This window comes from Calypte anna, chromosome Z (assembly GCF_003957555.1).
Source record: "Calypte anna isolate BGI_N300 chromosome Z, bCalAnn1_v1.p, whole genome shotgun sequence".
Lineage (NCBI taxonomy): Eukaryota > Metazoa > Chordata > Aves > Apodiformes > Trochilidae > Calypte > Calypte anna.
The window spans coordinates 47557383-47580668 of record NC_044274.1 but is presented as its reverse complement, the minus strand read 5'-3'; the positions used below and the strand labels follow the sequence as shown (position 1 = coordinate 47580668).

The 23286-nt window shown below is 37.3% G+C and overlaps 1 protein-coding gene across 1 annotated transcript in view; it reads left to right on the top strand.

The window, feature by feature from the left end:
- FCHO2 (FCH and mu domain containing endocytic adaptor 2) overlaps positions 1-23286 on the top strand; it is a 93422-nt gene that overhangs the window by 219 nt on the left and 69917 nt on the right. Inside the window, exons 2-6 of the mRNA XM_030467073.1 lie at positions 10081-10172; positions 15636-15710; positions 16789-16930; positions 17021-17173; positions 21593-21697. Of these exons, the coding sequence (XP_030322933.1) occupies positions 10081-10172; positions 15636-15710; positions 16789-16930; positions 17021-17173; positions 21593-21697 (567 nt within the window). The remainder of the gene's footprint in view (positions 1-10080; positions 10173-15635; positions 15711-16788; positions 16931-17020; positions 17174-21592; positions 21698-23286) is intronic.

The following is a 23286-nucleotide window of genomic DNA, read 5'->3' as shown; positions in this document are numbered from 1 at the left end:
CCCCGGGTGGAACGGGGGCAGCGCTTAGCACGGTGAAGCCGGGGTCCCTCTGCGGGAGCAGCCGCGGCTCTTACGCCACCCCTGGGACTGGGCCGTGGCCTTGCGGCGGGGGGAAGGTGGCCGCTGCCTCCGGCGCCCTTGGCGGGTCGCTTCGGCCGGCCTGGGCCGTGGGGGAAGCGGGGTACCTGGCTGCGCTCGGGCAGCCCGCGGAGGGCCGGGGGAGCGCCGTCCCTGCCCAGCCCTCCGGCCCGGGGGTCCCTGGGTCGGTGACCGGGGGGCGCTGGGCCGGGGGGCGCGGTGGACGCTGCGCGCCGTGGTCTGGGTCTGGCGGGCACCGTGGTGAGTGGATGCGGCTCGGGCTGCGCTCCGGTCTCCCTTCGCTAAGCCTCCCGAACAATGCAGTTGTCGGGGGAATAGCACCGACTGAAACAACTTAACAGTTGTATCACGCAAACGCAAAGCTGCTCCCCTCGGAGATCTCTGCTTTTGTAGCGATAACTTTCTGTCTGCATGTCGGTGTCGTACGGGCTGAACAGCAGCCAGCTGGGGAAACAGCAGACTTCCCAGTTTGTTTCAGTTTGTCTTTGTTTATCAGCCACCTTTGCGGGGATATTTGTTGGCTAAAGTGGAGAGATTTGAAAAAAAAAAAAAAATATATAGATAGATAGATTTGGGTTGTTACTGAGCCTCGCGTGAAATAGAACTTGTGCCCATTGTGACGGTAGGTGGTCTGAAACGCTGAACTAGTTGTCGGACTGTTTACAATGTTGCTGATTCTCTGGATGTATACTTTTGATTGTGCATCTAAGCAACTAGAAGGGGAAACAAAAATGGTTATTTAACGAGCCTGAAACAAAAAAGTAGACAAAAATATTTTTTAGCTGGATCCTTTTTCTCTGTAAGTTGTAAGTTTCTCTGTCAGTTGATCATAAGTTCGGGAAAAGCTAATTTCACAAATACAATATACAATTCTTGAATATAAACTCAGCCTAGGCTTCATGTTTGTGTGCAGCATTGTGTCTAATTTTGACTACCCAAAGTTTTGCTTTCAACAGAGTATTAAAATCTAATTACACAAGATGTTAGATTTGCTCTCTTGGCATGCAAATCTGCTTTTAATTTGAAACCTCGGTGTGCAGGATCAGTATTAAGCTAATAGGTGGGGGAAAGATTATCTTTTGTAAAAATAAGATTTAAATTATTATTAAAAGTCACATTTTCATTGGAATACTTACTATTGCCTCCGGAGATTAAGGTAAAATAGAATTTTTGGATAGAAGTTTAAAATAAAACTTTTGGTTCGTCCGTCTCAACAGAAATGGAGCAGTTTTATGTTAAGCTGTGTTATGTACCACACTATGTTCGTTTAACTGTTTGCCTGATGGGTTGTATTTTATTTTGCTAGTAAATCAGTAGGCAGCGGGCATTTCCCATACATTCCATGTCCATCCCCATCTGTGTCTTCCTAGCAGCTACCAGCAAATATAAGGTGCTAGGTATCTACCCAAACTTCCCTCTCTCTCTTTCTGATTCAGAAAGTCTCTGTCTTAGAGCTCTGCTGGCCAGACTGCTACACGGGTCAGCTATTAATGCCAGAAGAAGGAAGTTTCCTTCTCTTAGTGCAGGCTTTTCTCCTACCTACCTCCAAAATTCATGCAAAGCAGGACAACAAGTGTATTCTTGTTTGTCTTGCAGTGAGGACAAAGACATTAGACAGGGTCTTAAACTTGAAAAACTTGACTGAGAAACCCTGGTAATACCATGGACAGGGTTTTTTTTTGTTGTGTAGACATAAAATAAGAAGGAATAGGGACTGCTTCAGAAAGCTAAGTACCCTGCTGTTGTGGGCAAGATTAACTTTCTAGATTAACTGTGTGTCTAATTATAAAGGAATTTTATAGTGAGTAAGTATTGAGTCTCTGTATATCCTCAGAATCAAGCTTATGTCATAGGTTTGTGCATTTTTCATCATTAAGCTTCTCTATTTCTACTAATTTTTCAGAATCAGCTATTGTTCAGAATTGTTACTGCAGTGCTTTGGAAAACTCAGGGTAATATCTACATATGGCTTAGACTGTGGTGAGAAAGTTAAGATGGAAATTGGATTATTAGTGTTAAAATGTAACTGATTGCATAGTGACTAAAAGTAACAAAAAGAAATCCACAAGGGGAAGGAAAGGTGGCACTGTGTAGAACTTTGGAAGAATCGTCTTCTGTTTCTTGCTTTTCCTTGGGCTTCTAGGTTACACCAGACAAAAATGTTTCTGTCGTGTGGAATGGTAAATTACACTTTGTAAAACAGTCATGTGAAAATGAATCCAAAATGTAGCTACGATTTCATTATTTGATGTGCATGTCATCAATTTGCAGCTGAAATCATGCACTAGAAATGGAAGTCTGGATCTGGAGCTGTAGGATTGTCTCTCCTGACTTGATAACTTGCTGTAAATAATAGGAAAAGACATCAGAAACTTGAGCGACTTGACTGATTTTTTCACAGAAAAGGAGTGACATATAATTGAATACATATTGGTTTCCTAGTATTAAGGCTGCTGTCTTTTTAAGAGCTTCCCAAAAGTGCTCATGTAAACAAAACAAATCTTAGCTTCTTTCTTGTAATAGCCTTGAATCTTTAAGATGAGCTTTTGTCGTGTGCTGCTTTTAAAAGTGTTTAAGTAGTTGGGGTTTTTTGTTTGGTTGGGGTTTTTTGTTTGGTTGGGGTCTTTTGTTTGGTTGGTTTTGTTTGTTTGTTTGCTTGTTTTTTCTCCCTAGAAAGTGTAAGAAAAAATAATGTTTTGCGGGCTTGGCATCTGCTGACTGCTTCTCAGAGTTGACTAAGTATTTTCAGGATGTGTAAAGCTGTACTGTTACTTGAGAAATGTTATTATCACTTGAAAAATATAGGAGTCTGCTCACTCTGGAACAGGAGATTTCAGAGTTAGTAGGACACAGTTACTTTTATGTTAAAAAAATGTTTAAAAAAAAAAAAAAAAAGGAACTACTAGTACAGACTACAAATGGCTTTGATTCCTATGACTGAGTTTTAGGCATTTAGATCACGTGGCCAAACATTCCCAACTCCTAATTAGGATGTTGCCATAAAAAATTGGGTGCTATGTATGTGCTACATCAAAATAATGATGTAATTTAAAGGGAGCACTCTCAAGTCATTATACATAGCTACATTGTGTCACTTTGTGTACACTCATACTGTCACAGCAGAATGAAAAGTTTGTTATCACTGATGTTCAGTTTTCTTAACACTGTTTAGGAAGTGTTGCATAAGCTTTGACACTGTATTTAAACTGACTGATGCAGGTGATACTGTTGTTAATTGTGAGTCCATTGAACTACACCGAATCAACAAAACTAAGCCACTTCTCAGTGATCAAGTGTTTATTTTTTTTAATTGATTTGATTAAAGTGTTTGATATGTAGCTGAAATAGTTCCCTCTATAATGCTGAGCTTGCTAACTGGAAGCTCTGGGATATAAAAATATGTATTTAAATTGGCATTGGCATTTTTTAATTTTTTTTTTTTAATTTATTTTTATTTTTAATCACCTGCATTACTTGTAGCTTTTTAGAATGGATGTAGGGAGGATTGCTTTCTTTCACGAGCTTTTGTAACATGTAAGGGCTGGCAGTATCTAGGGTTAATAACCTTATCCTTGTGAAGAGGCTTGCTGGAGTAAATGTAAAATATATTGTCTTTTGCACTTCTGTGATGCGAGAGGCACTGAGACTTGTGCTTCCATCTGGAGTTCCACTCGTGTTTACGCAGTGCTGCTCTTCTGCTTGGCATACGGTTGGATGCTCGTTTTCAGAACTGTTGTGCAATATGCGTTTGCTTTGTCTCCTCCCTCTGTGTGTGTGTGTGTGTGTGTGTGTGTGTGTGTGTGTGTGTGTGCGCAGCTAGCACAAGTTGGCAGTTTTCCATCTTTCTTTTCAAAAAAATACTTCCAATTATCTAGATATGTGGGGAAATGTCTGTCTTTCCTTATATGCATCGAGCTTCTCTGCTGCTTTATTTCATTTATAGAAGCTGGAAGAAGGAAATGGAAATTGCTGGGTTGCTTTTGTGTTCAAACTTCTCAATTTTCAAGACTGAAGAAGATACATTGCCTGGTGGATGCTTTTTTCCTGTGTTTAGATACTCTCAAGTTTTCTGTAGCTCTTTCAGACATTTAGAACTTGAAATTTACTGATAGCTAGCTTTCAAAGCTGTAATGCTGTAGTATTAATAACAGAATTATTTCATGTTTATAAGTCCCATTAAATAAAATAATTCTCTGGTGAAAAGGGTGAAACATATGCTACTTACTTGAAACTGCAACAAGGAGTAACAGTTTAAAGAAAATTACAACAGGTTTTTTGAGCATTCGAGTTCACATATCCCCAGAGTTAAAAGAATTTCTGTTGCTTTATTTCTTTAAAATATTACTCTGTTGTGAGTGAATGAAAGCAAGTTGACACTACAAGTGGAAAAAACATAATGAACAGTATGTTTCTTAAGTTTGGGGGTAAAGATTGGTTTTGGTTAATATTTGGAACTTTCATTTTAGAATTACAGGAATGAACACCCAGTCTCTCTTGTTCCGTTGCATATTAAATTATATATTTGTACATTAATTGTTAACACTTGTATATTAAATTGTACATTAATTATTAACTAGGGTATCTTTTAAGCAGCATAGATCAAATCTTGCAGTTCCTGAGCATTTGTACTAGTTTCAGAAAATACTGATTTTTCATCTCTATGAGGGAGTTGTGCTCCTGCAACCCCCATTAATGGACTGTTTTCAGTTACTACTTGCCATATTGATGCAACTTAGGAATTTTCTTGATATACATTTTTTTACCAAAGATATTTTGATGCCTTCATGATTTGTCTGAATTGGGATTCTTGCATGCATAATCTGTTGATCAGGAGTGTGGTTTTTTCATACTTGTATCAGACAACAGAGTATGAACAGTAATTAAAGTATAAAACTAGCTATGGGACAGCTTCTCTGGACCTGACCAAAACAAGAGGCAAAATTTTTCTATTCTCACACCCAAAACTTCACATTCCTTCTTTTACTAGACTTTTCCTACTTTGCATTTATCCAGCAAGATGGAGGGATATTGGTCATAATTGATATAACATATTTGTGAAAGGCAGTGTAGGGTGTAACTAGAATTTTGAAACTTAATTTGGAAATTATCCGTTTTTAATTTAATGACAATATGAAGTTAGCTAGGGACCAGAAGTCTTTTATGGTCAAAAAGAAAACCAGTAGTTAAGCAAGAGGCCACTTCCCAATGTTGACATTTGAATATTTCTCTGCCTGTTCCCTGGAGAATATCCTGCGAGTTTGGTAGACTGATTTAGAAAGATCAGGCAGTTTATGACTTTGTTTATAATCAGAAGTACACTTTTCTCAGTCTGTTCCATTTATTTATTTAGTAGTGTAGCAATGTAGTCATGTTTAAAGTGTTGAAGGAATGATTATGCATGCCTAACCACTGCTAATTCATGTTCTAAAAGCATTAGTTTGAAATAACAGTAATTCATTTCACTTACTGTCAAATGGTTCTTCACTTGCTGCTAGTTTCAGGCTACTTTACCAAGTGTAGGTTTTAAATTCAGAGTCATCTTTTTATGCAACAAACCAACTTACTCTTGAAAATTTTCAAAGTCTATTAAGTAGTCCCGTAAAACAGAGTTCCTGTAATCTGTTTCCTGTTACACACAAGTCATGGAAATGCTGAATTCTGAGTTCACATTTGCTGACGGGGTTGCTTTCCTTTCCATGAGAAAGTCATTGCCGCTTGTTCTTGATGAAGGGAAAGAGAAGGGCTGCCTGCCCTTGCTTTCTGTGACTTAATTTATTTTCTATGCAGAGTTGGTCAGTAATGCCTCATTGTAAGCTTAAGTGAAGTGTTTACTTGTATCTGAAGCCTTGCTTCCCCTTATGGTTTTCTGTCAGGAGACACCTATACACAAAAGAGCTCTCAATGCATTGTAAAATGGGCAACCCCAACAAGAACGCCATTTCTGAAGGGAAAATTTTATTGGCTTTAGGGAAGGAGAAAACTGATGAATTTCAAAGTAATTAAACTGAACCTACACAGAGAGAGGACCTCTTAAATTTTGCATTCTTGTACACAGTTTTATAATTGTTTTCTGTCGAGTAATGACAGCATCATTCTCAACAGATAGTATTTTACCTTTGAAATGACATTCAGAGTGGTCTTTAAAACTGATCTAGGAATCTGTTGCATAGAACCTGCTGCTCTGTGTGGCAGCAGAAGTTCCTCTTTCACCAAGATGCAGCTTCCAGGAGAATTTGCATCTTACTTCCCTATCTTACTTCACTATCACAGCAATGGATGGTTGCTTCTGGATTAGAGTGGAAAGGTGTCACCAATTCCCTCTGCTATGTGGTGCATTTATTTAGCTTTAAGTTAGGCCATTGGGCTTTTCCTCATCTATTGCTGTTGTCACCAGGAGAGAACAGATAAAAAAAAAACTTATTGAAAAACTGAGTGGGCACACAAGTTCCATGTACAGAATTTAATATAATATGTGTGGGGAGAGGCAGTGTTGAGGAAAACCACAAGTAAACAGCATTGGTTGCATATGTGCATGCAAGTGAACATATACTTGGTGTCTGTAAAATGAACTATTTTCCTTTTAGCCACAGTATACATCCCTGTGTTTATCCTGAATATAGAGCCTTAACTCTGATGCTTGTTGTATGAATTATTTCATACATGAAATAAATTGAATTTCATGAATTACTGAATGAAGGAGTTGTGGAAAGACTGTACAGCTTCTCCAAAGCAGAAAAGTGTCTGCTTACTGCACTGAATTTGACATAGGTACAGATATGTCATGGAACACAAGTAGAATATAATGTAATTTATAAAACTGGCATCATGTTAATAATCAGAACTCATGATCCTGTTTGTTTATTGAACAGTTTTGATATCTAGACATTTGTGCTATAGGTTAGAGCCTCGTATTGGTAAGATAGACTACACTTGACATTATATTCTGAAGGAAAAACATGTCCTCAAATTGTGCCGAACTTAAATCACATAAATCCTCAAATCTGGGAGCCTGCTTTGGACTTGCTGCTTTGTTGAAACCTTAACATGTACTTCACAGAGTGTCTTAATCTCTGATAACTATTGAAAATGTATGAAAGATGTTGCTTTTAGGAGGCTTTTAATTAAGGCAATTATCTGCTCTCTTAGGCTTCCTGCTATTCAGTGTGAAGACAGAAACAAGAGTGGGAGTGTTTAGAAAACTTCATATAAGTGGAAAAATGAGTTTCTTTGCAGTAATCTTCATTTATAGTTCGGGAACTTGATGGTGATGGACTTGTTGTTCTGGCTCATTCCATTCTCTAAAGGTTTGCAAAATTACATTTCTGATAGATTATCAACAATCAGGAAGGCTGCAGACAGAGGGCCGGGTCACGGCTATGCTATCCTTCCTGTATTTCTGAAGTGGCAGGAAGTTTATGGAGCTCCACTGTAGAAAATTTCCCATTAAAGCTCCTGTTATGAAACGTTTAGAATCAGTCTGTATTCAGCACATTTTGCTCAATGTGTTGGTTCAGCTAGAAGTGTTCATCTTAAGGCGAAGGGAAAGAACATTCCATAAAGGAGAATTTTATTAGTTTTTCTGAAAGAAGTGCCTAACACTTATTTGTAAGTACTTATGTCCATATTTAAACACAGTAACACCCCTGAAATAGCTAAGTAAGAATTGTATTTTGTATTCTAGTTGAAAATATCAGTGAGGTCTTAACTGTAGGGTTATTTTGGTGTTTTTGTAATGCAGTGATATTCAAGTTTTATAATGAGTAAGTACAGAAGGCAAATAAGCTACCTATAAATGCATCAATAGTCAAAATTATTGTGTGTTTCAAAATAAAGGAAAAATGGTTAGGTGTGAAAGAGCAGTGAAACTGTTTTGATTGATACTTGAAAGAGTAAGACAACATTTAATAAAAATAAATTACATTTCCTACTAATTGGTGATTTTCTTGTGTGCAATTTAATTCTGTTTGTACTTACTACAGCCCTGTTTGTAACTGCGCTTATGATAAACTAATTCGCATTTTGATGAAAATTTCCAGGTTTAAGCTTACTTCAATCTTAGGAACCGTGATTTTATAGATGTGAGGCTGGTTTTGCTTGGTTTGGTTGGTTTTCCCCAGTGCTTAGTAGAAATAAAGCAAATAATTCTGACTAGTAATCTGGATCAAATTGGCTTCAGTCATCTGTTGTTTGTAAATTTATGTGTCTAAGCACCATGTCTTTCAAGGCAACTTGCTAATATATTAACTGGTATCTTACCCAGTGCAGTTAACACTGCACTACTACTGTGACTGCTGCAAAGTTCTTTCAGCCACCTGTGGCTGCTTCCACTTACTTAAGCTGGCAGATCCCTGCCTGCCTTTTCCTCCCTTGCACCAGCTATTCTGCTGAGTAATGCAGCTGTTTGTGTCCTCATAGTGATCTGGATCACTGATCTTTATTTTTATTTGGCAGCTTTATTTTTCAGTTGTGTAATTGCTTTGATCAGGTGCACCTTATGGCTGCATAACCAATTTTTCTGGATCAGAAAACATAGAAATGTTTGTAGCAGTGCAAGGCCAAATCGTAAGGTTTCTTGCACTGAATATGTAGAGCTGACATTGTGAAAAAACAAGGATATTAAGGATGTGAAGGTCCTTGAATGCACCCAGAGAAGGGCAATAAAGCTGATGAAAGGTTTGGAAGGTATGTCCTGTGAGGAATGGCTAGAGGCTTTGGGCTTGTCAAGTTCGTATGAAAGGAGGCTGAAGAGTGACTTCATTGCTCTCTACAGCTTCCTGAGGAGGGGAAGTGGAGAGGGAGGTGCTGATTTCTTCTACCTGCTAACCTGTACAGAGCACATGGGGATGGTTCACAGCTGCATCAGGGACGGTCTATACCGGACATTATGGAGCATTTTTTTACCACGAGGCTGGCCTGATACTACTGAAACAGGCTTCCTGGAGAGGTGGTCAGTGCCCCAAGCCTGTCAGTGTTTAAGAGGCATTTGGACTATGTCCCTAGCAACATGCTTTAATGTCTGGGCAACACTGAAGTGGTCAGGCAGCTGAGCTAGATGATTATTGTATGTCCCTTCTAACTAAACTAAAACTTCTATTCTACTCTGTCCCACTCTATTTTACTCTACTCTAATTCCCTTTCCCTTTTTCACTGAGCATTCATGCAGTTTTCCAGTGGGCATGCTTTTGTAGCAGCACCGTTATGGATCTCAAGCTTTTGGAAAGGAGGAAAGGGATGGATAGCTTGACTGAAAAACTCTGATAGTAGCAATGCTGTTATGCTATACCTTGAATCACCCACCTTTCATTTCTATTGTTTCTTTCTTTTGTCTCACAGAAGTTTACCATAATGACAGAGCTGATAATCTGATGGAGTTTGTTTTTCAACATTTAGGTCATTGTCTCATTTTTAATGGTGAAGCGTGCCTTACTCAGTGGAAAATGCTTTCAGTTTTAAAACTAAAGAACAGACAAAGGAAAGTTACCTGTAAGAAGGAAGAGATTGGCAATATTATTTATTTCTAACCAATTTTATAAAAAATGAGGAAAATACATGAAGTTTGAAAAACTGGGGAAGCAGGATATCGAGTAATCTCAAAGTGTGAATTTCAGTTCATGGATAATAATAAAAGATATGTAAGAATGAGGAGAGAGTACAGTACTAAGTATGGGTTTAATAAAATGGGAGGTAAATGAATACAAGACCTGTAGAAATCCAGAAAACAAGTGGCTTTGAATATAGCCTAGAAATATGTAATATAAGAGTTGTAACTAGAATGGTATTAGTAGTAGCTGGGGTGACTTGTTTGCTAGTTTCCTTCAATCCCTGTATATGTAAATCAGCAATTGGCAAAAAGCTGAAACATTGGAAATCCTTCACTTTGTGGAACCTGATCAGTTACAAATGCATAGGTTGTATGCTTCGTTCTGTAACTGATTTAGCATGTTGTGTTTCATACTTATGCTTTCTTTTTTTGATCTTTAGGGGGAAAGGAACAATGGCTTTGATGTCCTCTATCACAACATGAAACATGGACATTTGTCAACAAAAGACCTAGCAGATTTTATAAGAGAAAGGTAAGTATTGTCTTTGGTGACCTTGGCTCTTCAGTATACTGTTTGTTGGTTTTATTTAAGTTTATCCTTATGTTTAACAGTAACATGAAGAATACATAAAAACCAAAGCGCATTTTAAATCTATTCTGCAAGAATATCTATGCTTATTCCATTCACCTAGAACTGAATTGGGACTCTTAAGCATCAGTTAATAACAAGCCTCTAATTTTTCAGTTGTGAATTTACGGTATGAGTAAAAACCTAAAAGTGTCATATTAGATGTCCTGCAGTTTATTTAAATCCCTTTGTTTTTGTTATGTTTGGAAGAAATTGAATAATTTGAAATAGCAAAAATTATCAACCTTACAAAGTTTTTGACCATGGATGTAGAAACTGTTAGTATCATCTTAAAAAAAAATATTTTCACATTAAGATGTTAAGAAACTAGGTTTGTTAACAAAGAAGGAATGCTACATATGGACAAGAAAATTATCTGGAGAAAAAAATACAGGTTCTATGGAATGCAAGGGGCAGAGCTGAAATCTGCAGATGTGGTAACTTCTAGAACAGATGACCTAATGCTGCTTTAGTTCTTTGTTAAAGAAGACTGCTGCTGCTGCCTTGAGTTTAGGGATTTACATTCTGAATAAAATTAACTGTATGCCTGCTTCAGAATTTGTCACCAGAGGATGACTAAGCAAAACTTGAAAGGGACTGATTGAGGACCTGTTTCAGTGAAGGTTTATTGCAGTAAAAGGCATCAAAAAACCCCAGCTGTCAGGTATTTCATTGCACAGGCACTTCTGTAGTTTCAAAGTGCATTGGGGAAAATGACAAAAACTTTTCTACTAAGTAGAAAGGAGTGAGTTCCAGAGTCCATGTTTGATGGGCAGTCTCCTGCCGGAAGGACTATGCAAACTAAGGAATCTTGTGTTTCAAGAGTCCTTGATTTCAGAGAACACATTATGAAGCCAGACAGGGTCCCAGTGGAATCCTGTGTTGAATTTCGTGTAGGGATATTACAGCGTTCCTGTTTCCTATGAAACACTTAAGGCTTCACAAGCTTGCACTTTTAATATGGAATGTTTTAAATGTTTGACTCATGTTAGCTTTGTGATTATTTGGATCTTGACTTTGAAACCTGCTCTAAATTTTGGAATCACTCAGTTTTTATGGTAGCAAGCTGTACATTACCTGGACACATTTGCTTTTCCTACTTTTGCACCTGTTGCATTTTGGTTTACCTCCATATTTATATCAGAAGCTGTCATGGCTTGGTTTCTTAGCTTTGCTATAGTGACAAAAATAAAACTTAACCGTTTTACACAAGCTACTTAGAGAAAAGAATGTGGTGTTCTATTTTTTTTCTCTCTATAATTATTTCAAAGCAAATTTTAAATTAAATATATCTTTGCAATCAATCAATAAAATATTTGGACATTTCTCCACGTACTGAAGATGTTTTCAGCTGAATTTTCTGCTAAGTAATGTTAGAAATCTGTCAAGGAGAAGGCAATTATTTTTCCCGGTTAAACAAGATCAAATAGTATCTAAATCTAGAGGTTAATAACCATGTAGGAATACATGAGGATCCACACGACTGCTTTATCCTCATTTAGAGATCAAGAAATATATTTTCTGTTGATGTGCAATCTTACAGTAATTTTGGTAATTTTGGTAAAATGTGACAAATTTAAGTTCTCATGAATGCACTGAGATTCGTTAGAATCTTAGTGCTACATTTAATTTATTTGACAAGGCATCAGTATAGTTACTTTAGATCAACTTGCACTGAGATTAGATAACATTGCTAGTGATCCGCAGCAGTAAATTCAGTCCTTCCCAGTGACCTTCTCCCATCAGGATATTAAATCTTGCATGCTGTCTGTTCCATTTTGTTTTCTTGAGCTCTGCTTTACTGATGCATCTCAGATGCCAGCCTGCCACTAAAAAAAGGCAGAATACCAAATGCTACTTTTCAAGTGTGAGGTGAGTCACTGATCAATGTCAGTCTAAGCTAGTGATAATTTGTGGCATATAATTTGTAGTTTCAAAGTAGATGAGCTTTAAATATTTGGCATCCTTTCTTCAGCAAAAATGTTTTCAAGTGTCTCATTTCTAGGCAGTGAAGCCCTTCACAACTGTTGTGAGGTTACAGTGGAGTGTCAGTCAGTTTCCTGGGAAATAGGTGTGTGGTTCAGTAGCACACATGTATTCACATGGGTCTAAGTCTTGATCTCAAAAGAAACTGGTTTGGGCAGTATTTCAGCTGTATTTTGAAACAGTCCTGTTGTCTTGACTATGTTCTATTTTATTTGTTGTAAAGAAACTGAGATGTTGCACAGAATTATCTGTTCCCCTTTGCATTCCATAGGTATAGTCTGAATATTTTTTTGCATTACTCTTTGTTGCTAGAAATATGGAAGTGGATGAATAACACTTCTTAGAGGCCTCCTCAATTTAGTGTTTTTATGCACTGACTTTTATGTGCCTGGCTTTCTGAATCATTCCCTAATAGAACTAAACCTACCTGTGTTTGAGCTTTCTTCACATCTGCATTTCTGCTCCTTTTAAACATATTGGCCCCCTTTTTCTCTTTTTTTCCTGTTTCTTTTTGTTTGTTCATTTGTTGGTTTTTTTGTTTAGTTTGGTTGTTTTTTGTGGGTTTGGTTGGTTAGTTGGCTTTTTCAGAAGTAGAGATATAGGAGAGTGAAAACTGGGGAGGTAGGTACAGGAGAGAGATCTGAATTGGTTTTATTACTTCCAGCAAGTTAGAGTACTTAACATTGGTATGTACTCTTTTGACTGTGGTGACCAGATCAGTTAGGAAGGCTGGAGTCTCCTGACTAACCAGAGAATTTGCTCCTTTTTTTCTTTTGCACCTACATCAAAGAGAAATGAAAGATGGTTGGCAGTGTATTTGGATGAACAGACTACTTAGGGCCCAAAGGACACCTGCCTGTATGAATATAATCTCTGTTACTTATACTCTTCAGACTAGTGTTTTGGTTATACACAGCCTAATCAGGGAAAAGACTAATTTTTCTTTTCCAGCCTTAATAATAGTCAAGAAAAAAGAAAAAAATTATAGGATGTGGGCAACTGTGGTGTTGATGTTTCTTTAAAATTATAGTCAGCCTAAGGATTTTTTAGTGATTTTTCTTTGAAAACTCTATAAGAACCTTTTAGAATTGCAAGGTTGGGTCATCTCAAAAAAGTTTGAAATGTGTTGCTTTGTAAGAGTATAATATTTCTCCACTGTATCTGCTGTTCTAGCTGTATATTCTTAGAAGGAGCAGAAGTTTTCTCCTTTCCTCCTTGGCTGTGTTCAGTTATTCAATACCAATTCAATTTTCAACAGTGTTTCAAATTTTTAGTTTTTTTTTTTTAGTATTTGTTAATAGTCAAGTACTAAAAGAACTGAGGGGTGGTTGGATCAGAAACAGGTCATCCAAAAGAATGAATGTTGTGGCAGACAATCTGTTTGATGTTGGCAAATCTTGGATGGGGCAGCTCATCTATGTATCTGCTGAATGAGATACCTTTGTTCTGGTTTTGGAAAAGCAGTTAATTTCAAAGAAGTGAAAATACAAGAAGGTTGGATGCCAAAAGTGTTGCTTGTTTGTTTGTTTAAATACTGGGAATGTTTTGTAGGTGCACTGTCTTGTGTTTTTGTGTATTTAACACCTGAAGTCTTTACAGGGAAGGAATCGCTGCTTTCAGCTAGGAACTGAAAAGGTATTTTCTTGATCTTTATCCAGAAGTCCTTTGGATGTTTTTTTTCTGCACCACTTGCCTGTAAGCATCATAAAAAGAATGTCCTTGGTCAGAAGAAACTGGCAATATGTATTAAACTTCTAAATGTTTAACAGATCCCAAGCAATGGCAGATTTTTCAAATGGTTGAAAATTAATCTACGGAGGCTTTGATAGTGTGTTACCTGTACATCAGAGTGTTCTGGAAAGTCAGTTTATAGGACAAATGTGCTGTGTGGTTAATAACAGCATCATTTGGTTATTGATGTAACTGTTGTGTTTTGATATTGTGTGGTAAGTTGTAGAAACCCAGTTTTGTGGAGATTACTTAGGTAAGTGTGCTGTAATTGCTCCAAAGGAAAGAGGAATGGATTTTGATCAGCAGTCTTGTCTTTTTTTTAAAAAAAAAAGGGGGGGGGCGGAGGGGAGGTGAGGCACTGAGCTCTCAAATCTGGTAGACTTTGATAGAAATAACTCATAATTAGTCAAACTGTAGTGATCACAATGGTAATAAAAAAATCATTGTGCCTTCTGGGTGCCTGTGTGTATGTGCTTGCTGCTCTGTAGTAAGTTACTGCATTTTACATTTTAAACCCACTTCTCTAAATTGATTTTCCAGCTTACTGGATAATTATTATGTAAGTTCAATAGGTTTAAATACATGCATCTGTTCCAGGTGGCTACTTTTTTGACATGTAGCTTTTTTTTTTTCCCTTTATGCTCCTGAATAAAGGTTACGCAGTAGGAAAAAAAATTGCTTTGAACTTTTGCATTTTCAAGAAAAGGCAATTACAATATTTACAGAAATTCAAGATATTTCTATATATAAGTTGACAATGCACATTGAGTATTAATTTAGGGTGGAAAATTAAAATAGCCTGTATCTTTACCTTATTAATAGGGGGTGAAGAAAACAGATGAGAGAAGGACTTGCAGGGAGTTCTGTGTGAGTCTTATTCCATGGCAATTGCCCCAGCAGAGGCTCTAATAATGAGATCTGTGCTCACCCTTGGATTTTGAATTGCCAAAAGATGAGTAAAATTGTGAGGTTGAGTGCAGGCAAGTATAATGAAACTTTAGATAGGAAAGAGGTTATAAAAAAAATCAGAATGTATTGAGACAACATTCTTTAAAACAAGTATAAACAGTACAACACTACACTTTTCTCTTCATGTTCTTCTCAGTGTTTTCCAAACTTGAATATCATTGTGCAAAGAACTTAATTAAAAAATAAAAAAAAAACAAACCCACAAACCAGAACTCCCCTACAAAAAGACTGGACAAGACCCCATTTTATTAAATGTGGTTGCTGACTAAGCATTCAGTTTGTTTATGTTATGAATGTATTTGATCTTGTTGCTCTCTAAATCTCTATTTTTTAGACAGTGCTAGTTGAATGATTGTTATGTTGTTTTGTTCTGGCTCTTACTAAAGAATGTTAAAGGCAGAGGGGAACAGCAGAGTACAGGAAGGAAGGAACTGCCCTTTTCAAGTCTTGAGTTTCTAAGTTTTAGTGGTTTCTGTTCCCTCCAGCATTCTGTACCAGGATTCTTAGGTTATTTTTTTGAACCTTCTGTGATTTTGTGTACAGTTTTTGAAGAGTCAATAAAAGGAAGTAATTTTCAGATAAAGTAAAAAGTCCCCTGTTTTGCACCTTTAGAATGCATATTCATCTATCTTCAAATATCTTCAAGATTTCAATTATGCTTTTGATGGCTTTCTTTGACAGGGCTACAATAGAGGAGGCATATTCAAGGTCAATGACAAAACTGGCCAAATCAGCAAGCAATTACACACAGCTTGGGTAAGTAAGTGTACATAAAAAGAAATAAGTAAGTATACATGCTAAGAATAAGGTTTAATTCTGTAATTTCATAGGGTCCCAAGCCTGCGGTAATTATTCTAACGAGAACATAGGATCTGCAAACATGACAGTAAATTAATTTATTTATATTAATTCTGCTTTCTGGAGTGTTATATGTATCTTTAGAGATGTTAAAGATACTTCAGTCAATTTATGCCATAGTTTAATTCAAGTTTTATACATGGGGTATGCTTTTAAAAACTGGAATGAATAATAGATGTTTTTTTCATTAGATCATTTCAACAAGAGCTTAGACTTAGATGAGCCTTGACTTTATTTGTAGTAACTACAGCTAGAAAGTGGGGAGCTTTCATCAGTAGATAACTTGATACCAATTGCTGCTGACCTTCAAAAGTTCTGTATCTGCATGTTTGAACTTCAGTGCTTTAAATGCTAGTATCAATTTTTCAGCAGCATAAACCTGGAAACTGAGGGAGAAATGTATCTTTAGAGCAGATGGAGAAGTACATTCAATATGGAAAACGACTTGTCCCCATGTTCTTTTTCCGTACAGTTATTCTCTGTTAATCAGTAATCCCTTTCACTAACAGACCATCCTTGCCAGTATTTTTTCCAGCATCTTGTAGCACAACTGAAAACTTAACGAACCAAGTAATTACTGATTTATTTGCACTACTCAAGTGTACATGGAAAAATATTTCTACATGTGAAATTATTTTGAACTGCTCTTTCATAGTATTTAGGAATGCCACTTGACATTTGTGTACTGATAGAGAAGATTAAGTGAACTTTGCTGTGTTTTACTCAGAGTCAACACAAGTAAAACATAAAACATAAAACATGGGGAAAATAGTAGATACAATTCCGAGCACATCTGAAACATTTAGTAAAAACTTACAGCAGTTATTGGGGTATTTTTTTGCTTCAATTTTAGAAACAATTGAATAGAATTGAATTTCTATAAACTTATGAATTACACTTTAGTATTATTTTTAGCATAATTAAAATATTAAGTAAAAATTGAGATGAACATTAAATATTACTTTCCTCGATCTAGGACATTTGCACCAGTCTGGGATGTTTTCAAAACCTCAACAGAAAAACTCGCAAGCTGTCACTTGGATCTTGTGAGGAGATTACAAGAACTAATAAAAGAAGTTCACAAGTATGGAGATGAACAAATTAAGTCCTATAAAAAGGTTATTAATTTTTTTCTTATGCATGTCCAATGACATATTAACATTAAAATTAAACTTATTTGGTTTTGACAACCATATGATATTTGGCAGACTAAAGAAGATGTTTCAGGAACATTGGAAGCAGTGCAAAATATTCAAAGTATCACTCAGGCCTTACAGAAAGCAAAGGAAAACTACAATGCAAAATGTGTCGAACAGGAACGTTTGAAAAAGGAAGGAGCAACCCAGAGAGAAGTTGATAAGGTAGTGCTGTGCTATCTGACTTTAATTCATTGTGATGTCATAGAGTATCACATCTGCTTTGGAATGCTTAGAAATGGCTGTAAGCAGGTGAAAGTAGTTGTAGCCATTTCATAATTTGTATAGTTAGGTTTTGTCTGCACTTACTGTTCTAATTATTTATTTGCAACATATGATAAATTTCTTCATTGTTTATTATGGGAATTTTATATGATTGTTTCAGCATCTATCATAAAACATGGAACACTTTGGGTTGAAAGGGATCTTAAAGGTCATCGAGTTCGAACTCCCCTGCCATATTCAGGGACACCTCCCACTAGACCAGGCTTCTCCAAGCCCCATCCAACCTGACCTTGAACACTTCTAAGGAGGGGGAGCCACAGCTTCTCTGAGCAACCAGTGCCAGTGTCTCACTACCCTCACAGGAAAGACTTTCTTCCTAATGTCTAATCTAAATCCATTTGAAAACTCTTCCCTCTTGTCCTCTCCCTACACGCCCTTGTAAAAAGTCTCTGTCCATCTTCTTTGTAGGCCCCTCTCATGTACTATTACATGTAGAAACTCTCTCTGGAATCTTCTTCAGACCAAACAACTCCAGCTCTCTCAGTCTGTCTTTGTAGGAGAGGTGCTCAGATCATTGTGTTTCATTGCCCTCCTCTGGACTTGCTTCAAGAGCTTTATGCCTTTCCTGTAAGGGAGGCTCCAGAACTGGACACTGTATTCCAGGTGGGGTCTCACATGAGTAGAGGGTCAGAATCCTTTTCCCTTCACTTTCTGCCCACACTTCTTTTGATGCAGCCCAGGGCACTGTTGGCTTTCTGAGCTGCAGGTGCATATTTTTGCCCATGTTGAGCTCATCAGCCAACAACCCCAAGTCCTTCTCTTCACCACTGCTCTCAGTACATTCTTTACACAGTATTTGTGCTTAGGATTACCCTGAGCCAGGTGTAGAGCCTTGCACTTGTCCTTATAGAACCTCATCAAGTTGACTTGGGTTCCCCTCTGTACAGCCTCTCTTCCTTCAATCATGTTGACCACACACACACATATCTTGGTGTCATCAGCAAACATGCTGAGGGTGCACTCGAACCCACTGTTTACGTCACCAACAAAGATGTTAAACAGCACCAGTCCCAGGACTGACCTCTGAGGAACACCACTCATCACTGATCTCCACCTGGACATCCAACTGTTGACCACAGCTCTTTGTGTGCAACCATCCAGCCAATATCTTCTCCACTGAATGGTCATTCACTGAATCCATCTTTTTCAATTTAGAGATCACGATGTCATGCAGGACAGTGTAAAACACTTTGCACAAGTCCAGATAGATGACAACAGTTGCTCTCCTCTTGTCCAAAGATGCTGTGAACCCATTGTAAAAGGCCACCATATTTGTCAGGCACAATTTGCCCTTGGTGAAGCCACATTGGCTGCCACCAACCAGCTCATCAATTTTCCCATGCCTTATCAGAGCCTTCAGGAGGATCTGTGCCATGATCTTGCCAGGCATATAAGTGAGACTGACTGGCCTGTAGTTCCCTAACTCTTCCTTTTTTCCCTTTTGGGAAGAAGGGTGATGTTTCCCCTTTTCCAGTCAGTCTTCCCTTCACCAGACTGCCATGACTTTGCAAATATGGTGGAAAGCAGCCTTGCAAGTTCATTTGCCAGCTCCCTCAGAACCAATGGAGGTATCTCGTCAGGTCCCATGTGCTTGTGCACTTCTGCGTTGTTTAGTGCACAAGTCCATGTCCTGGAAAAAATTCCTTAGGTAAATACTCAAGCACTCAACAACCCTATTACTGAGTTAAGGAATAAGGAGGTACTGTGCATTTCCTTCAATGGGGCAATGTAGCTGATTACACCAGTATTTGAAGCCTGTTCCATCGAGGAAAAAAAACAAGTTAACATTACTTTTAGTGCTAATTTAAAAGATGCCAATTACATGGACCAAAATCCCAAGGGATGAGTATCATGGTGTTTTATTTGGTACTGTCCTTGCGTTATGAGGGATTTTGATCTTTTCACAAAATGGCTTCTCGAGGACATCCTGGCCATCCACTCCTGCTCTCTAGGTGACCTGTTCCATTGTTCAGTCACCCTTAGAGTAAAAAAAACTCTTTCCTGATGTTTACAGGGAACCTCCTGTGTTTCTGCTTGTGCCCATGGCCTCTAGTGCTACCAGTGGGCACCACTGGAAAGAGCCTGGCCATGTCTTCTATTTACCCTTCATCTGTAGCTGTTGGTAACATCCTCCCTGAGTCTTACTTTCTCCAGGCCAAACTGTCCAGCTCTCTGCTCTTCGAGTACTTACAAAATGTTTCCAGTGGCAGGAGGTAACCATGACAGTTGCAACTCTTCTGTCATGTCTATATTCAAATTTCCACTGGTAATTTCAGAATCATGGGGATAAAGGTTGTATTAATTTATTTTTTTTCCTTTGTCAGAGAATAGGCTTACTACGTTTAGCACAACATGAAAAATATTTTCTGCCAAAATCACTGACTAACTACTTTATCAGAAAGCAGGGGATCTGTAGCAATATCCTAAGAGCCTATTACAAAGCCAAATATTTTGAGAAATCCGTTATTGAAGAACCTGAGGAGGTGCTTGAGACCTTGCCATTTTCATTGCAGCTGAAAGTTCCTGCTGAATTGTGAAATAATTTCCTGGCCTTCTCTGACATCTGGACTTCTCTATTTACAGTGACTTGACAAAAAATTCTTGACTGTTCCTTATTCTTCCACTTACTGTATATCTGCAAGAGTTCTGGCAATCGCTGTACCTGAGAACAGAGGCATTCTGCTTTCAGAGGAGATTACTGGTTAATCATACAATGTTCGTATGTTTTAATGACTCAGCAGGACACAAAATGATGTTTTTTATAGATGCTCTTCAGCACACAGCTCTCAGTTTCAGCTCATCATCAAACATGATTGTAAGAGACAGAATGTTTTGCGTTTTTCAAAATCCCATGCTTATAGGGTTCAATTACATAATGATTTACAAAAACACCCTTGTTTTTAAATCCCTTAACTTGGCATATCTTTTCTTTTCAGTTATTAAATCTGGAATCCTCTCATTGCAAAGCACTCAATTTTTTTTAAAAGCAAATGTTCATAGAGCAGCTTGTACTTTGAGAATAGTAAATGACATTTGGGAAACAGGATAGGATTGTTTTCTTGTTGCTTATTCTTCTATTTGAATGTGCAAGAGTCAGAATCATGAAGTAAAATTTAGAATTAATAACTGATGAGTTTTATACAACCTGTCATGCTCTCCTTTTAGTGCCTGAAGAATCCATATTCTTCATACAGTGAGATATTTTTATACTCTCTTAAACTGGGTTTGGAAGATCAGCTGACTAAGATCTCCTTAAGATCTTTGTATCCGAAAAAATGAAACTGTAGGTTTAGTCCCTCTTCCTCTGTAGTGCTTGCTGATGCTTCCCCAGGGGAACCAGTTATAACACTGTACTGTTACTCATTATTTTAATCTATTTTTCTTCTTGGAAATTGTAGAATGTAACTCTCTTTCTAGAGGGCGTTCATTTGAAAGTTGCAGATAGTGGTCAGCTTTACAAGTCATTGCAAGTGAGAAATAGTTTCTGGTTCTACTGTGGGACAGATGAACACAGCTGCTTTACTGATGTCATTAACACTTGAGGAATTGGGTTACAGCTGATGGGAGATTTCAGTGAGATAAAGCCGGCATGTTGAACAAAGATGCTAGTAAAGAAACTGGTGTTTAAGAGAATTTTATTTTCATTGGCTTTTAACTTAGAAACAGCACGAATATCAAAGGTCTGAAAAACTCTATCTCAGTTGTTTCATGCTGTAAAGTTTGGAAATCACTTTTTCTGAATTGTATAAATCTGTCTGTTCTGCATGAACTTCACTTTCAAATATATCTTAATCTTAAAATTTCCACAGATGTAACTGCTGTGTGGTTGAATTTTTTTTCCTTCATTTGTAACAGAGAGCCCCACCTTCATGCTTCTATTTACTATTGACTCTTTCAGAATTGCATAAATAACTGTTTGCTTTGTATTCCAAGTCTCCTTTCTTCTTGTTTTTCTGTTGCTGTCCTAAATGTTTGAAGAGCAAATTAGTTAACTTCAGCTGTACAAATCTGACTTCAAAATAAATACATTCTAAATTTGTCATTGCTGATAAGAGGAAGGAATTAAAATTAGGTAATTGGTTTGTTACTTTATATGTATAACTTTATGTATAACTTTAAATAGAAATCTCCAGTGGCTAGAATCTGTTATTTAGTGGTGACATTTTTTATGATGCTTTATTGTTTTTGTTATGCCACTGAATAATTTAATCACTCTAGACTTTGTTTTAGTAGTGGCTTTAAAAACCTTGGATCATGTTGTGTGAGTGACATTTAATACTTTTCTCTACTGATCTACAGGCAACAGTTAAATCAAAGAAAGCTACAGATACCTATAGACTATATGTGGAGAAATATGCTGCATTTAAATCTGATTTTGAACAGAAAATGACAGAAACTGCACAGGTAAGTGTTAGATTAAATGAGGTGTCTTTAAAACAGATTAATATGGGTAATTTAATCTCTCAAGACATCTGAAAACAAAGCTTTTGAAAAATTGATTCAGGGCAGAATGATATCCTTTAGAAATTGATATGAACAGTATGAGAAGTTTGAAGGGCAAACACTGACCATGTGTGTTATGATGAGATTGTTCTTGACTGACACAGCTAAGCATTAGCACTCAAGAAGGACATTTTGAAAAATATTTTAGGAAGAAAATAAAACTACCTTCTGGAGGTATTGTAGATACATTGTGATCACGTGAGAAACCCTGCGAATTCGTATACACCCTGTACACATTTGTAGAAGCTTTTATATTGAAATTTATCATTCTGCTGTTTCATTATCATTCTGGCAAAATGCTTTATTTAGTTTGTTCAAACGTATTCCCAGGGCTTAGCTGAGATTGCAAGAAGCCCTTATATCTCTAAGTTTCTGGGGCTTTTTGAAGATTTTAGTTTGTACTCCAGAGGCTATCAAGTTCTCTGGAACTGCTGCTTCTTGTTGAATTTTAAAATTTCTTTTTCAGATCTGTTGAACTCTTTTCCACTGCCCCATATTTAAAAAAGAAAGCTTCATCATTTCTACTTTTAGTTGTAATAGTTAAGGACTAGTTTGCTTATTTACTTGTATAAGTTTTTTTGTTTAGTGAAGCTTTTACAAGGTAGGAATTTTCTTTTTGGTTGAAAATCCATTGCTCTTTTCATTAGTTTCAATGATTCATTTTTAGGCATAGATGGAATTGTTATGGAGATGGAGTCATCATTCTATTTTTAACATTTAATTGGGAAAGTGTTAAGGTTTTTCTTAACTCCTTGGAAATTAAGATTTCACAGTTGGTGGGTTGTGTAGGCTGACATGAGAAAAGCTGCCCTCTCTTACACTCTAGACTGCTTTCCTACTTTGAGAATTCCATCAGGACTTGATCTAGTTGGTCTCTGAATAGACACTCAACACAGCTGCTAGAGAAAGTGTACCACATATGTCACATGCTAGAACTCTTTCCTCCTACTCCTCCAGTCCAGGCATTTGCAACAGAGAAGTGCTTCAGACACGCTACTGCAAAATTATCAGCTGCAAATTAACAGCTGTTACATTAGGAGCTTTGACAACCTTCTTTTAAAGAGTTTGCAGAAGGCATCTACTAGTGCTGTATCCTGAGCTGTTTCTGATTGCAGGAGTTGTTCTCCATATGCCTTTCTTTTCAGTTGGATTTAAATGTTGTCACATACATAGTTTTTTCTTTCCTTTTGAAAAGCTTGTGACCTTTAAATGCTTAGGGTTTTTTACTGTGGAATGTAAAATGGTGATAATTACATGTGTTCATAGTTATGGAAAGGCTGTAATAAAATTTCAATATGGAAATTCATGGTTACAGTGGTCTAAGCCACTTTCTTCTCAGAATCACGTAACTATTGAAGCTGACAAAGACCTCTGAGATCAAGTCCAGCTTGTGACCTAACACTACCACATCAGCTGAAGTGCCATCTCTAAGTGCTGTATCTAGCTTCATCCAGCCTTTTGTCTCTGCTGCATGAAGCTGTTTTCAACAT